This window comes from Sorex araneus, chromosome 1 (assembly GCF_027595985.1).
Source record: "Sorex araneus isolate mSorAra2 chromosome 1, mSorAra2.pri, whole genome shotgun sequence".
Taxonomy (NCBI): Eukaryota; Metazoa; Chordata; class Mammalia; order Eulipotyphla; family Soricidae; genus Sorex; species Sorex araneus.
Genome location: NC_073302.1, coordinates 287,312,288 through 287,328,925, shown reverse-complemented (window position 1 = coordinate 287,328,925; position 16,638 = coordinate 287,312,288). Strand labels below are relative to the sequence as shown.

The following is a 16,638-nucleotide window of genomic DNA, read 5'->3' as shown; positions in this document are numbered from 1 at the left end:
TTCGTGTCTTTTCCCATCTTCAGTCTTAAGTTGAAACACCCAAAACAGAACTGAGTCTCTAGGGTGTCTTCGTTTTGAGGCCACACCCAGCAGTGTTCTGGGGCTTCTCCCAACTCTGTCCTGGGTGTCCCTCATGCAAAACACGCTACCACCCCGTTGAACCATCTCTCTCTGGCCTCTGACTTTTACCTGTGAATTCTCAGCAGTCCAGAGAATGATCATGGAAATGATCATAAGACAACTGTGATGACAAAGGGAGGCTTCTAGATGGGAATACATGAACACCAGTGGGGAGAACCAGTGTGTGATGTTCTGGGAACTGATAAAGTCTGTGTCCATGGCTTGTTTCCATGGTGATCCTTCCCTAGATGGAAACATTCATCTCACGCCTCTAGTGGCCTCTGTAGATGCAGCCTTTGAAGTAAGGGTCATGTCTGATTCACCTCAGTCATCAAGGATCTAAGAAAGATGTTTATGCTTTTTTTCCTTTGTCCCACTTCTTTGGACCTGACAGCGCTGTATCTGTGGATCGATGATTTCTTCAGCAAGCGTTGCATTAGAGATATCTTACCTTCAAATCTCTTTGGTGGTTCTTATTTCCTTAGTTTTGGTTTTGCAACAAGCACTTAGTAGGTAAGCCCAGGGTGAGGATCCTGCAAAAGCATTTGCGTCGATATTACTTCCAAGTTGTAATTCAGTGTTTGTTTTCCCTTCTTGGATCCATTCCTACTAGAGTGCAGCAGACCTGACATAGGTATACCAAAACGTGTACCCTCATTTCAGAAGCCTTCGATTTCCAGCACCAAAGTACAGCTGTCGATCTCTTTGGCACATATAAGGCAACAATGATAAACTTTACTTCAGTGTTGGCTTTTATTAGTCACAGTCAAATTACCTTCAGCATTTACAAAAGTATGAACTGAGTAGAACTTAGCTGTGTCCAACAAAGGTGCTATGACTTCTTCAAACATTGTAGCACTGTAGCACCATAGTCCCATTGTTCATGGATTTGCTGGAGCAGGGACCAGTAATGTCTCCATTGTGAGACTTGTTGTTACTGTTTTTGGCATATCGAATATGCCACGGGTAGCTTGCCAGGCTCTGCCGTGCAGGCGGGATACTCATGGTAGCTTGCTGGGCTCTCCACGAGGGACGGAGGAATTGAATCCGGGTCTGTCGCGTGCAAGGCAAACACCCTACCACTGTGCTATTGCTACAGTCCTTCCTCAAACTGTGTTCCTCAAACACTGTCACTGTCACTATCATTGTCATCCCGTTGCTCATTGATTTACTAGACCTGGCACCAGTAACGGCGCCTTTGTGAGACTTGTTACTGTTTTTGGCACACACAGTCCCTGATTTTTCCTCTAAGACCAATGTTCATAAATGTAACAAAAACACACCCTTATAGGCTGCACTGTTTCTCTTTTCACTGCAAGCACGTTGCAGTTAACATCATTTTAATGATTGTGTCCTTTGCATCTTCTTGGCACATACCCGCTATATTTTTCCTTTGACTACTTTCTGTACACTGTGTACTCTGTGAATAGTGCCCATTCAAGCACTTATTGTTTAATGTTTTATAGTCCTTCTGAGACCTATAATCTATCCTCATTATTTTTTTCCTGTTCTTTTATCTCTCCAAATTATGAATTGCTTTATACTCTTGTGACCTCCTTAATTATTTACATTTTGAACTGGGTGGATTCTGGTACTTTCCAGAAACTATTTACCTCTTGCAGCACCGAATCTTGTCTCTTCTGTGTCCCAGGACTCTTGCATCTCCTTTTCTAATCATGCTTGATCTTGGACTTGATTATAGAGTGGACACAGGGCCGGGGATGTGACTCAGTGTTAGAACACTTCTCTGGGTTCTGTTTTTGGCACTGAAGGATGGAAGGAGAGAGGAAGAGAAGAAAAATTATCCTAGAGTGGATCTAACAGGCCAAGAGGCTTTATATGACCTTGTTCAGAAAATACATTCTAATAGTCCATAGATACTTTTTTTGTGCATTACTTAGAATTTGTTCTAGCTACTTAGGACAGAAAGCCCAAATTTCAGAAGCTTAAGCCAAAAGGAGGTGCATTTCCTTCGTATGTAAAGAACCCCAGGGGCAGGTGGGCCAGGGCTGAGCAATGTATTATAGTTATCCGACACTTTCATTTTCCTCCCATCCTTAATGAGAGTCTTTTTCCTTGATTTTTGGGCCACACACATCTGGCGAGTGATTGACCTGGCCCTCCTGCATGCAGAATATGCACTCAGCCCATTGAGCCATTGCTCCAACCCAAGGGGAAAACTTTCCCCCACAACTTCGCTTGTTGGCTGCAGCTCCATTCATCCCATCCATGTTCTAGAAAACAACAAAAAAGAAAGAAAAAGGGGAAAAAGACTTCTATTAACAAAACTACCTTTAAGGAATTTTTCAGAAGATGAAACCAGTGACTTCCTGTTAAATCTCAGGAATAGCATGGCACATTGGTATAGTTGAGGCACTGCTGAGATTGGTGAGGAGGGATGGCGGAACTGAACATCGGACAAGAAACCAGGTGTGCTTCTTGCCACTGTAGACCTCTAGCTCTTTGGTACCATGCTTGGGTACCATGCTTGAAGCAGATTTTGTGGGCAAGGCTAACAGGACCACTGGGGGCACACCTGGAGGATGAAACATAATCTCTCTCTATATATATATCTATCTTTATCTCTCTCTCTCTCAACTACTAACCTAACCAGAACTTTCCAGGTTTCAGGACACGGGGGATTTCTTTTATGAACCTACTCTGGCAGCCAGTGCCGGCTCCTTTCCAAGGACAGATACCCCTTCTCCAAGGTGATGTTCCAAACTCTTCTTGTTGGAAAGTGCTATCATGTACACGTGATCCTGTCCTCTTCCAAAGTAGTTGCTGATGTATCAACATCTGTTTTGTGGCTTTAGCCTTGCTTTATGCCTTCAATCTTTGCTACTCAAAGCCAAGACCTTAAAATTAAAAAACTTGTGTCTCTTTCCTTGCTCAGGTCTTTGAGCTATTGCAGTTTGGATTTCTAATTTGTCTCTGTCATGCATTTTAAGCATTTTATCAGGGAAAAAATTGCTTCAGTAAATGCCTTGATGCCTTTCACTTTTTCAAATGCAGCCACGTGAGGCAATTCAGGCAGAAAGGTCTTGCTGTCACCAAAGCTACGAAGGATCTCAGGAAAGACTTAAACATATTATTTATTACACAGATACCAGCAATATACTTTGCACAGGTGATTTCTGACACATTCTCCAAGTTATTTGCAACTTGCAGAACTAAACCTGGAGCATTCTAATTCCAGAAAGTCTCTCATCACTTTTTTTTTCCTGAAAACCAGATGAGCAATGCAATATCAGCAATGAATCAATGCAGAGAAAAGGGAATTCTGGCTGGGCACAGTCAGGGGTAGGGGCATAAAACAGGTCTTTGCAAAATTAGTGTCAGAGAATAGCAGGCTTGAAGCTTGCTTGCCCTGGCAGACTTGAGGATGTGGCACTGTCTAGTAAGGAATCTGCTGGGTTGAATTTTATAATAAAACTACTTTGCCTGACACTGTTATCAGATAATAAATTTTTCCTCAGAATGGACCCTCCTTCATTTTTTTTTTTATACAGGGGAGGCACACTGAGAGGTGTTCAGGGCTTACTCCAGGCTCTGAGCTCAGGGATCCCTCCTGGTGAGGTCAGGATCACAAGGGGGGGTATTGAACTCGGGCCAGCCATGTGCAAGGCAAAAGCTCTACCCAATGTTCTCCAAGCCTGCTTGGATCGGGACTGAGCCTCTTCCCCCCAGGTCCTCAGTTTTCCAGAAGCTTGGCAGTCACAACCACAAACTGCCCCTGGCGCCATGTAATCTCATCAATGGCCAAGATCCAGAGACTATAAACTAAAGCTCCCAGAAGAGAATGACACAGAATTTCCTGGACATTATATTCTATCCATCACAAGCAATACAAAACAAATTATCTAGCATTGCCTTTTCGGCAGATTTGAGTGGTGGTGAGACTGGTGTCAAAATATCAAATGTAACCAAGTAGAGGGAACGTATGGGGGAAATTGTCTGTCACACAGGCAGGGGAAGGGAGGGGGAATACTGGTGATTTTGGTGGTGGAAAGTGTGCACTGGTGAAGGGATGGGTGTTTGATGATTATATGACTGAAGCTCAAACATGACTCAAACATGAAAGCTTTGTAGCTGTATCTCACTGTGAATCAAAAAAGGGGGGAGAGGGGCTGGAGCAATAGCACAGCGGGTAGGGCGTTTGTCTTGCACACGGCCAACCCGGGTTCGATTCCCAGCATCCCATATGGTCCCCCAGCACCGCCAGGAGTAATTCCTGAGTGTACAGCCAGGAGTAAACCCTGTGCATCACTGGGTGTGACCCGAAAAGCAAAAATAAAAAAAGCTGGGGGAATAATAATAAAATAATAAAATAAGGTTAACATTCAGAATCAAAATAGAAAGTAATGTGGAGTTCATGCCCAATTCAATCAGTTTAATCAATGGCTGAATAAATAGCAGTTCTCCTACATTATGAAAAAAAAAGCTCTCCCCACTGTATTGTCCTCCAGTTACATGCTTAGCTCAAGTCTCCAAAGGTGAAAAGTCCTTATCGCTGACCTTTAGGAATGAGGGATCTCGTTAGGAGAAATAGAGAGACAAACACAGAATAGTGCAATTGCTGCAAAGGAAGGCAGAGTAGTGAGTGGCCAAATTAATTCATTGAACAAGTAGTGATTGAAATTAGTGTGTTCCAGCCCCTGACAGGCACCAGGGACACACAGAGAGAGAGGAAGCACAAACACTGTCAGAGATCTTTGAACTTCCCATCTTGGGATGAAGGCTTGTATTCTCTCTGTTAGGAATAGAAGTGAGAACTCACATTGACATCCTATTGCAGTACTTGGTGTATAGAAGTGGGTGTTTTGCTTTTAATAAATTTTTTTTGATTTTTTATTTGAGATATCATGATAGGGTTCCATGCAGGCATCTTTCCAATATCACACTCTCTATCAGAGTATCCTGGTCCCTCCACCCTAATATCAGTATTTACCCACAATAGTCAGCACAGTTCTGTAGACCAGTTCTCATATTCTGTTACCTTTGGCTATTTGTTATTCCCCTACTATGCTTCTTTACATCCCACATATAAGAAAGACCAGTCTATATTTGTCCCTCTGCTTCTGACTGATTTCCTCAGCATTATGATTCTTTCTAAATTTGTCCATGTAGAGGAAAATTGCATTATCTTATCTTTTTTTATAGCCAAGTATATTCCACTTTGTGTGTGTGTGTGAGAGAGACAGAGAGAGATTTTTAAAAATTTAGTCATCTGTTTTTGGACACTAAGATTTTTCTAGTTTTTAGCTATTGTGAATAATGCAACAATGAACATAGGAGTGAAAATATCTTTACATAATAGTGTTTTTGGCCCCTTGGCATAGGTGGTAAAAAGTGGGATTTCTGGGTCATGTGGAAGCACTATTTTTAGGTTTTATGGAATATGTCATATTGTTATCCAAAAAGTTTTAACCATGTGATATTCCCACCAGCAATAGCAAAAATCTTTTGCCACACCTTTTGTCACACCCTTCCACACTGTTTTTTCTCTTTTTGATGTATGTCAATCTTACTGGTGTGCTGTTCATATAATAATAATAATAAAATAAATTATTAATAATAATTTCTGAACCTGACAAGGAATTAATAGTTACCTTGGAAAAATAATGAGTGATATGTACAGGACAAAACTCTTGGGGTTTCTTTTCCTGACACAACGCCAAGAATTCAAATGAGAGGGTTACAATTTTCAAGCATAGAATTCTGGGTGTTTCAGGTGAGAAGAAACTTGGAAACCATTCTGGACATTTTTCTTTCTCTGCCACACTCCCTTTCCTCCCTCTCCCCTTCCCTTTCCCACCTCTTGTCCTGTGCATATCAAGTTTGCTCAAACACAACTTGTTTCTTCTGTTAAGACAAAAGCCTCTGAATTTTGCCTGGAACATGCGACTCATCATGCTTACCTTCTTCTCAAACGTCATTAAATATGCATTCGTTGAAAACCTTTTAAGTCCCTAAATCAATAGGAAATCTGCAACATGGGTTTCCACATGTTCACTTGACAATGGTGTTTCTAACCCTACTGGGACGCGTCGGCCAGACATCCTTGAGAAATAACTAGAGGAAGGACCAGAACAGTAATACAGCAGGGAAGGTGATTTCCTCGAAGATGTCCAATCTGGGTTCTATCTCCAGTACTCATGTGGTCCCCTGAGCGCTGTCAGGAGCGGCACAGAAGTGCAGAGTCAGGAGTAAGCCCTGAGCACCACCATGTGGGGCCCCCAAAACAAATCAACCAGCTAAACAAAGAAATGCAGCTGGGGAGGTGGCCCTGTGGCAGAGCACTTGCCTTGTGCGTGTGAGGCTCTGTGCTGAATCCCTGGCACCGTATGGTCCTCACTATACCCCTGGGAGCGACTCCCAAGCTCCAAGTTGGAAATAGCTCTGGGTCCTGTTCGGTATGGCCACCAAACCCAAACAACTCACTTAAAATGCCAGGGACATCTTGTTAGAACTGGGCTGGGTAGCTGAAAGTGTTTTATGTCAAGAAGAGTTCTGTTCTGGATTGGAGAGATAGCATGGTGGGTAGGGGGCTCTTACCTGGCAAGCCACTGACGCCCGTTCAATCCATGGCACTGCATATGGTCTCCTGAGCACTGCCAGGAGTAAGCCTAGGGCACTGGCTGGTTAACTAAAACAAACAACGAAAACACAAACAAAAACCTTGTTTTATGTCAGGGAAAGTTCCAGGTGAGTTGGGTTAGACCTTTCAACCTTAAATACCACCTTCAACTGTCTTGCAGGTACTTCATTCCTTTACTGATGCCGTTTTTGATGAGTGGATGAAAAGATTCAACCCTTCAGAAAACGCCTGGCCTCAGGAGCTGGCGCCCATCGGCCACAACCGCCTGTACAACATGGTGCCTTTCTTCCCTCCGGTGACTAATGAGGAATTCTTCTTAACCGCAGACCGACTTGGCTATAGCTACGCCCTTGACCTGCCAGGTGACTAACAGCACTTCTAAATGGGTGACTCATTCATCTTCCAAAGACGTTTTCATGGGTTCTTTTTTTTTGTTTTGTTTTCCAAAATGTAAACCAGGATCTTAAATGGCTACATTCAAAGCTTATTAAGTTTATTGGCAATTTTCTAAAATATATGTCACCATTAGAGATGAGTTTTAAACTGGCAATAAAGCATGAGGAAAGGGTTGGCCTGGGTGCAAGTCTGTTTTAGAAAGTTGAGAGTTGTTAGGAAATTTTGTTCGGTGGAAGATATAGCTCCTGCTACACCTGATTTGGTAATTCTTCCCAAGTGAACAAGTTGCCGACCATGATTTGTAATAGCTAAGTCAGCAGTCTGAGATGTTTTTTTACATCTGTGGACCAGCACCTGTCCTGCAGATCGGTCCACAAACTGGTCATTATAACCAAGGTAGTAGACCAGCAGTTCATAACTTTTCTACATCTGTGCATCAGCATAGACCTATGGGGTGGTGTTTGAATCACCAGATCACTGATCAAGCCAAAATGCATAAAGCACAAGCCCGGAGTGGACAAAGGCAGGACTTAGAGATTTCTACATTTAAGCAGGACTGGACTTAGGACAGGTCAGTGCAGCACTTATCTATAGCTCAAAATTCAAGGAGAGGCCAAGACATCAGCAATTAAAATAATATCATGCAATGCAAATTATACCCCCAACCCAAGCTGGTAGTCAAAAATTTCATTATAAGCAAGCTGTAGGTGGGTTGGTTAATGCCTTATTATCTTATAACTAACTTTATTTTTCTTTCTGGTGAATTTATACCACTCCTGCCAAGTTAACCTGTGCAAAGTTATTGCTAGTTTGCCTGCTGATTAGGCTACATATTTATGTTTTTATTTTACATTAATATTTTTAAAGTAATGATTTTATCTATTTATTTTTATGCACAGTGGGTAGGGCATTTGCCTTGCCTGCAGCCGACTGGGGTTCTATTCCTTCGTCCCTCTTGGAGAACCCGGCAAGCTACCGAGAGTATCCCACCCGCATGGCAGAGCCTGGGAAGCTACCTATGGCATATTCAATATGCCAACAAAAGTAACAAGAAGTCTCACAATGGAGACATTACAGGTGCCCACTCGAGCAAATCGATGAACAATGAATGGGATGACAGTGCAAAATTTTTATGCTTTAGGGGGCCGTATACAGCAGCCCTCAGTGGGGATGTCTGTGCTGTGAACTTGAGAGTCTCTCTCAGTGCTGCTTGGAGGACCATGTCACATTAGGGATTCAACCCCCCTACATGAAAAGCACAAATTCATCCCATTGGCTTAACTCTCTGGTCTTTGAGTCATTCTTTTTTAAGTGTACCCATTTTAATTAGCCTTTCCCACTTGGTTCAGGAGAGCAGAGGATATTTTGAAAAAGAATCTAGGAAACAGAGTGCTAGGGCTGAAGTACATGCCCAGCAACAGGGTGAGCCCAGTTCAACCCCTACATGGTTCCTGGGACCTGAACAGCACTGCATTCTTGAACCCTCATAAAGAAAGTTTGGTCAATAATTGCCAGGAGAGTCCTCTAGGCCCCTCAACACCTCTTGGGTGTCCTCTCCCCCATTCCCAAGAAGTCTGTACAGAAGACACACATTTTAAAAAATTTCTTTTATTTTATAAGGTAGTCCACAGTATTTGATTACATTAATATTCAAACGGGCTGGAGCAATAGCACAGCGGGTAGGGCATTTACCTTGCATGTGGCCAACCCAGGTTCGATTAACCTCCATCCCTCTCGGAGAGCCCAACAAGCTGCCAAGAGTATCCCGCCTGCACAGCAGAGCCTGGAAAGCTACCTGTGGTGTATTCGATATGCCAAAAACAGTCACAACAAGTCTCACAATGGAGACGTTACTGGTGCCCACTTGAGCAAATAGATGAACAACAGGACAACAGTGCAGTGCTACAATATTCAAACACCAGTCTCACCACCATTATACCTTCCCACCACCATCTTTCAGATGTCTTCATCCTGAACCCCAATTCCGGTCTCAAAGCAGAACCAAAATAACATATTTTGCATGGCTTGTTATGAAAATCTGCTGAAGATGCTACAAAAAAGTATCCTTAGAGGAGAGAAAGTGAAGGTTGTTCTATTTAGACAGGGGCCATTAAGACCTTCTATAAGAGATCACTAACATGTTGTTAAAGGTTGAGCCTTGTGTGCTTTTGTATATATATATGTATATATACTATATGTAAATATGTATATATACATATATATCTGTAGTTCCCTCTAAGATTGGTTGTTTACTACTGTGAACCCCATCAAATATGGTGCGGTACTTTGGAGTATGGGTAGGGTATGTCCTATGAAGAAGACACACATTAAAAAATTTTTTTAAATTGAATCACCATAAGATCCGGTTACAAAGCTTTCATGTTTGAGTTTCAGTCACACATTTTTATCTTCCCAGGCCCCTGTTGTAGTTCTATTGGTCATTTAAAAAAAAAATTTATTTTATTGAATCACCGTGACAAAAGTTACAAAGCTTTCAGGTTTAAGTCTCAGTCATATAATGATCAACCCCCATCCCTTCACCAGTGCACCTGTCCCCCCACCAAGAACCCCAATATACCCCCCTCCCACCCACCCCCCACCTGAGTGGCCATTGATCTTCAGTTTATTCTCTCTATACTTTGGATACATTCAATATTTCAATAGAAAACTGATTATTATTATTTGGAATTTCCCCCCAACAATCAAACCTGCTGAAAAGGCATCATTTGATAGTTTGTTTTTCATTGCTGAGGATGAAGATTATAGGAGCTTGCGCGGCCACAACAGCGGCCACGCAGTTTTGGATTTCTGTTGTTTTAGCTCAGTTTACAGTCTAGATGCATTTCTATAAGTCTCTGGGTACCAAAATGGGTTAGTAGACCTCCCAGATCATAGTCTTTAAGGAGCAGAGGGGCCGGTCGTGTTGTGTGCGACTGCTCCAGATCTCACCTGGGCCAAGGGCATGCCGGTAACACCCCCATCCCACAATCTCTTGCGCGCACGTCACTACAAGTTAGTACCTCTGGGTTGTGAGTTCTAGAAAATGGCGGATGCCACATGGGCGCTGCTGCTCCTGCCGCTGCCATCTTCCTCATAGAATGAAAGCATTGGGAGAGAAAATCCTTTCCCCTCCCCAGGCAGCATGTGGTCGTAGCTCAGCTCACAGTCTAGATGCATTTCTATAAGTCTCTGGGTGCCAAAATGGGTTAGTAGAACCTCCTGGATCATAGTCTTTAAGGAGCAGAGGGGCTGTGTCGTGCACGGCTGCTCCGGATCTCCCCACTGGTTGTTTTTATTACTGCTCCCAAGGGTCTCCTGAATGGATCCAGGGAGACGGTCGTTGCCTTGGGTGTGATGTAGGGGCACTCTCTGTTTGTTCTCTGAAAGGAAGGAGATTTTTAGCCAGAGGTTGAATGATTTATTTTCTCTTTCTGTAAAGGAGGCGGGAGGTCAAATTAGCTTGAGCTCCTCTCAAGAGGATTGTGAGAAGGAAGCCAAGATCCGGTACAAGGCGTGGGGCGAAGACAACCATGAGTCAAGGTTGGGTGTTGGGCCTGGTTCCGTGGAGCTAGAGAGAAACTGGACAGAAACCGCAATGAGAAAGCCTCCTGTGCGCTGTGGTGGGACCCCACCAAGATGCAGACCATCACCTGTGTGAGCAGGGACGGGGAGATATTAGACACTGCTCCAGTGCCCTGCTGGTGGGGAAGTCAATGATGTCCCGACTACACAATTATGACAACTCCTCCAAATTGTAGACCTCTTCTAGCCCCCAGCAGCGCCTTTTCTGGGTATAATCCCCACAGAACTGAAAGCAGAGGTCTCAAAGAGCTGATTGTCTCCCCCTGCTCGTGGTAGCAAGTGTACAATACATAAAAGGTGGGAACTGTCCAAGCATCCAGGCCTGGATGAATGGACAGACCCGATGTGGAGAAGCCATACAATGGCAGATTATTCCGCTTTACAGAGGAAGCCGGCCCTGTGACAGGCCACGAGATGGGTGAATCTTGGAGGCTTCGTGTGAAGTGAATCAAGCCACTCACGAAAGGACAAAACTGGTAGCTTTCTGCTTCTATCAAGTCCCCAGAGTAGTTGGATTCATAGAGACGGAGAGTTCGAATGGCAGGCCAGTGCCAGAGACTCGTTGGGATAATGGGGAGTCACTGTATTAGTGTTGTGTAGTGAGAGGAGTCCTGTGGAGGACATGTTTGTGCAACAATGAACAATGTGCATGGACAGAATGCCATGGAGCCGGGTGTTTGCAACGATGAAGATGGGGTCAGGGAGAGCTCAATGGCTGGAGCACATATTGGCAGGTACAACTAACTAGTGTTAAAGAACTAGGGTGAACTAATGGGAATCTTGCAAAGGTTGACCTGGCCCAGTTTAGATCCCTGGCATCCCGTGACTCCAAGAACCACCAGGACTGACCCCTGAGCACTGCTAGGTGTGGCTCCTCCCACCCCCAGAAAGAAAACACAACCAGTCAGTGGTCAAGATGGTCAAACCAATTCCCACCATTGCAAGGAGACAAGGCTGGGAAATAGATGTTGGACTGGAACAGGACAGGACACAGTTGACCCCTGGAGACACCCCTTAGAGTGGTCGGAGTCCCTGCAAGATTGGAGAACTAGACAGAGACTTTTTCGCTTGAAGTGTTGTGTAGAGACAAGAGCCCAGTATAGAGAAATGGATCTTCAGACTCCGTGAATGAGACCACATTAGAATTCTAAAAGAAATGTTAAGTTGACCTAGATCAATTAAAAATGAAACCCACTTCTGTTGTGAAAGATCCTTCAGTAAGGATATCTGAGGAGAGGATTTTATTTATCATATGGAAATTTAAGATGTTTACTCACAGCTATTTCAGTGGGTACAGATTTTATCTGCTTCTGCAATGGAATCCTACCTGTTATAATAACCCACCTAATATGCTTCAGACATTTCTCACCCTACAAAGAAATGAGAGGTAATAGAATTTCTCTACCCGAGAAGCATATATATTATATATATAGTATATATATAGTATACATGTATATCACTTATCACTGTCATCCCATTGTTCATTGATTTGCTCGAGCGGGCACCAGAAATGTCTCCATTGTGAGACTTGTTATTACTGTTTTTGGCATATCAAATACGCCACAGGTAGATTTCTGTGTGGGTGGTACGCTCTTGGCAGCTTGCTGGGCTCTTGGACAGGGATGGAGGAATCGAACCCGGGTTGGCCAAGTGCAAGGCAAAGGTCCTACCCGCTGTGCTATTGCTCCAGTCCACACATATACTATCTGCATAGTGTACGTCTATATTTCTGTCATTTCCCCAGACACCATTTATTTATTTTTTTCATCTACCCCTAGTACCCATCCAAGCCCATTTTTGAGCTATACCCAATGGTGCTCAGGGGCTACTCCTGGCTTGCTGCTAGGGAGTGGGGGAGTTAAATCTGGACCTCCTGCATGCAAAGCACCTGTATGCACCAGCCAACACAGCCAGCTCCCAACCCCTCCTCACTCTAAGTACTGAATTTGCTTGACATATATATTATTGGGCTGGAGCGACAGCACAGCGATAGGGCGTTCGCCTTTCACGTGGCCAGCCTGTGTTCAATTCCTCCGCCCCTCTTGGAGAGCCCAGCAAGCTACTGAGAGTATCGTGCCCTCACGGCAGCGCCTGGCAAACTACCCATGGTGTGTTCGATATGCCAAAAACAGTAACAAGTCTCACAGTGAGAGACATTACTGGTGCCCGCTCGAGCAAATCAATGAGCAACGGGATGACAGTGACAGTGATATATTATTACGCACATTTTTGCTTTATTTTATTTTGGGGCCATACCAAGCCATGCCCAGCTTAGTAGTAAGGGATTGAGCCCCTACTAGTGTTTGAAGAACCGTGTGGTATACTCGGATAGAACCCACACCCCCTGCATGTCAAGTATATGCACCAATCCTCTGAGTGGTCTCCACTGCCCAACCCACCCCCCGCCAGAAACCACAAAAAGCTAACATTACAAAGGAAGTTCTAACGCAGAAAAGGCATTACACACTTTCTTGAAGGAGTCATTTTGTATAATATTATTTTAAAAGATTTTTTTTATTTGAATCACTGAGATAGACCCTTACAAAGCTGTTCATGATTAGGTTTCAGTCATACAGTGTTCCAACACCCATTCCTCCACCAGTGTACATTTCGTAGCACCAGTGTCCCCAGTTTCTCTCCCATCATCCCCCACCCCCACCCCCACTTTTTCTCTCTCTCTTCCTCCTTCCCAAGTACAGCAGGTAGAGCACTTGCTTTGCATGCTGCTGACAGAGGTTCCATCCCCGGCATCCCACATGGTCCCCTGAGCATCACCAGGAGTGATGAGTGCAGATCCAGGAGTAACCCCTGAGCATTGCCAGGTGTGGCCCCAAAACCAAACCAAAAAAAGGGGGCTGGAGAGATAGTACAGTGAGTAGGGCATTTGCCTTGCACGTAGCCAACCAGGGTTCGATTTCTGGCATCTCATATGATCCCCCAGGCACCACCAGGAGTAATTCCTGAGTGCAGAGCCAGAAATAACCCCTGAGGTATGACCCAAAAAGTAAAAAAAATTTTTTTCTGTATAAATTTTCGCTGTAGTGTTTTTAATACAAGAAAGTATATTTAAATAATAGGATGCTTCCTTTTCAGCAGGTCCGACTTTAGGGGGGAGACACTCCAAACAATAATAGTGAGTTTTGTTGAAATATTGAATGTAATCAAAGTAAAAGTAAAGTGAAATTTATCAGTTACACAGGCTGGGGGGTGGGGTTAGGGGTGTGGGGGAGCTAGGGGTGTGGGGGAATGGGGTGGAGCTATACTGTGATTCTTGGTGGTGGAATATGTGCACTGGTGAAGGGATGGGTGTTCGAGCATTGTATAACTGAGACTTCAACCTGAAAACTATAACTTTCCACATGATGACTCAATAAAAAAATTAAAAAAAAAATAGGATGCGACTTCCCACTGCCACAAGAAAAACGATCCTGGCTGTGATAAATGGTTGGAAGGAAAGAGATCATATTTTCTTCCAGGAAGCGTAGGTTTTTAAAAAAAATTAATATTTTTGGGTGGGTGGGGCTAGGTGTGGGGATTGCCACCGCCCTACCTGCTGTACATACCATTCCAGCCCCTGCAAAGCTGGACATGTCTGGCTGTGGCCCGCAAACAAAACAAAGCAAAAAGGTGGCATATATATGTCGCCTTCTCCACGAACATGCCAGGGCAAACGGGCTTATTCTGTCCTGGGGTCAAACAGCGCAGCAGGCGAACGCCCCCGACACAGACGCTTCTCTTGTGCTTTGGTTGCAGGCGCGGAGAGCCCAGGCTGGGCCGCCACGCTCTCGGTGCTGGTGGGCGCGCTGGTGGCCCTGGGCAGCCTGGGGCTGCTGCTTCCCCTCCTGTCCAGACGACGCCGGCGCGGCTTCCCGGCCCTCCTGGACACGCAGCTGAGCAGCAGGAGCTACACGGGGGAAGCCCCAGGTGCGTGCGCCTGACCCGAGAGGAGAGACCTCCGCGCCTCCCTGCGGACCCAGCACCTCTCCGCCAGGCTCGCTCTGGGTCGAGGAGACAGAATTCTCTTTTTCTTTTAGCCACAGCTCCATTGAACAGCATTCATAGAAAAGTCAGCAGTTTCCCATTAGCATGGAAGGTTCGGGCTTTGAACTCAGGAATATTGGAAGGCAGCTTTACATATTCTCTTTCCTTCACTTGTTCTTCTTACCCGCCACCCTTCACTTCTTCAATTCCCTTTTGCTGTGGCTGTGACCTCGGGTCCCAGCACTGGGTGACAGTACTTGCACACTAAGCCATGATGCGCGCACACACACACACACACACACACACACACACACTCACACACACACACAGAGTCTGTCTGCAGAGCTGGGCAGAGTCACACCGTTTAATTGTGGTGCTGAGACAACACTCTTCCTTGGTGCTAGGGTAAAAGTCAGCTCCTCGTGCTTTACCAGGGGGCTGACCCTCGCCCCTCCATTCTGTGTTGATGCCTAAAGTGACTTACAGAAAGTGAAGATGTAATTATGAACGGTAGATACGCTCTGAAAAAGTTGAGGATAATAGATTACTTGTTAAAAGTGCAAGGGGAAGTGACCTTTTATGGATGAGCTTTTTTTTTTGTAAATGATTCTATAAAGCTAATAACCACATCTAGCTTATCTTGTGGGTATATAAGAATTTTCATATGTCATAGTTTCAAAGGATTTGTTTAAAGCAAGGTCCATTCTAAGTAAAAAAATAAAGAGAAATTGTTTCTACTTAGCTACTTTTTATCTGTAGTGCATGTAGCTTTCCCCCAAATATTATGTTTTATAATGTCCTTCTAAGGGAAATAATTTTCTAAGTTTGTAGTTCATGGAAGAGAAATAACATTTTATAACATTATAATAAATGAGTGGCGAATGCATTTTAACAAATACAGAGGTAGGATAAACTTGTAGAATAAAAAATTTGGTATTTACTTACACTTGACTATTATGCAAATAAATCCAGGAAATATCACTGAGCATTATATGGGTGTATTTTTCAATGATGGGAGAAAATTTAACCTTGAAGAAAATGAATAGATCACTTTATGTACTTCTATTCACAGTATAAGAAAAATGAAATGATTGTAAATTATGATTTAAAAAAGAAGTGGTTTTACAGAAATGAACTTTGGGGCAGGTGCTATAGCACAGCAGGTAGAGCATTTGCCTTGCATGTGGCAGACCTGGGTTAATCCCTGGCATCCCATGTGTCCCCTGAGCCTCGCTAGGAGTGATGCCTGAGTGCAGAGCCAGGAATGATTCCTGAGCATCCCTGAGTGCGACCTGAAAGCAAACAAACAAAAAGGGAGTGAACTGGACTCTATTAGCTGTGTTCTTTTGCAAAATAAATTCCTCTCTAATTCTAAAATTCTTTGACATTGACTTGTGTCTTAATCAGAAATTATCAACATCGTCATTGCTGTTATTATTATTTTGTTTGGGGCCATACCTGGTGGTGCTCAGGCTTAACTCCTGGCTCTGTGCTCAGTGATCACTCCTGGATGTGCTCAGGAGATCATGTGTGATGGGGGGTTTGTCAGCTACATGCAAGGCAATCCCCTAACTCCTATACTAGCTCTCTGGCTAAGGAATCAACATTATTTAATAATCTTGGGGAATAACTCTTACCCCACAATAACAAGAAATAGCAAACGTGTTAAAGAGGCAGCAAACAGAGTTTGAAAGATCTGCATTCCTCTGTTAGGAGCTATTGATTTTGTAATTTGTGAGAATCAATTTCCATCTTTTTGAAGTTGCTATACTGAAATATATATTCATATATTGGGATATAGCTGTATAGCACCATAGCACTATCATCCCCTTGTTCATCGATTTGCTTGAGCGGACACCAGTAACGTCTCCATTGTGAGACTTGTTATTACTGTTTTCGGCATATCGAATACGACACGGGGAGCTTGCCAGACTCTGCTGTGCGGGCGGGATACTCTC

At 44.0% G+C, this 16,638-nt stretch overlaps 1 protein-coding gene across 1 annotated transcript in view; it reads left to right on the top strand.

The window, feature by feature from the left end:
* Positions 1 to 277: 277 nt before the first annotated feature.
* DCT (dopachrome tautomerase) overlaps positions 278 to 16,638 on the top strand; it is a 31,004-nt gene continuing 14,643 nt past the window's right edge. Inside the window, exons 1-4 of the mRNA XM_055127703.1 lie at positions 278 to 421; positions 6,882 to 7,083; positions 7,431 to 7,436; positions 14,453 to 14,623. Of these exons, the coding sequence (XP_054983678.1) occupies positions 278 to 421; positions 6,882 to 7,083; positions 7,431 to 7,436; positions 14,453 to 14,623 (523 nt within the window). The remainder of the gene's footprint in view (positions 422 to 6,881; positions 7,084 to 7,430; positions 7,437 to 14,452; positions 14,624 to 16,638) is intronic.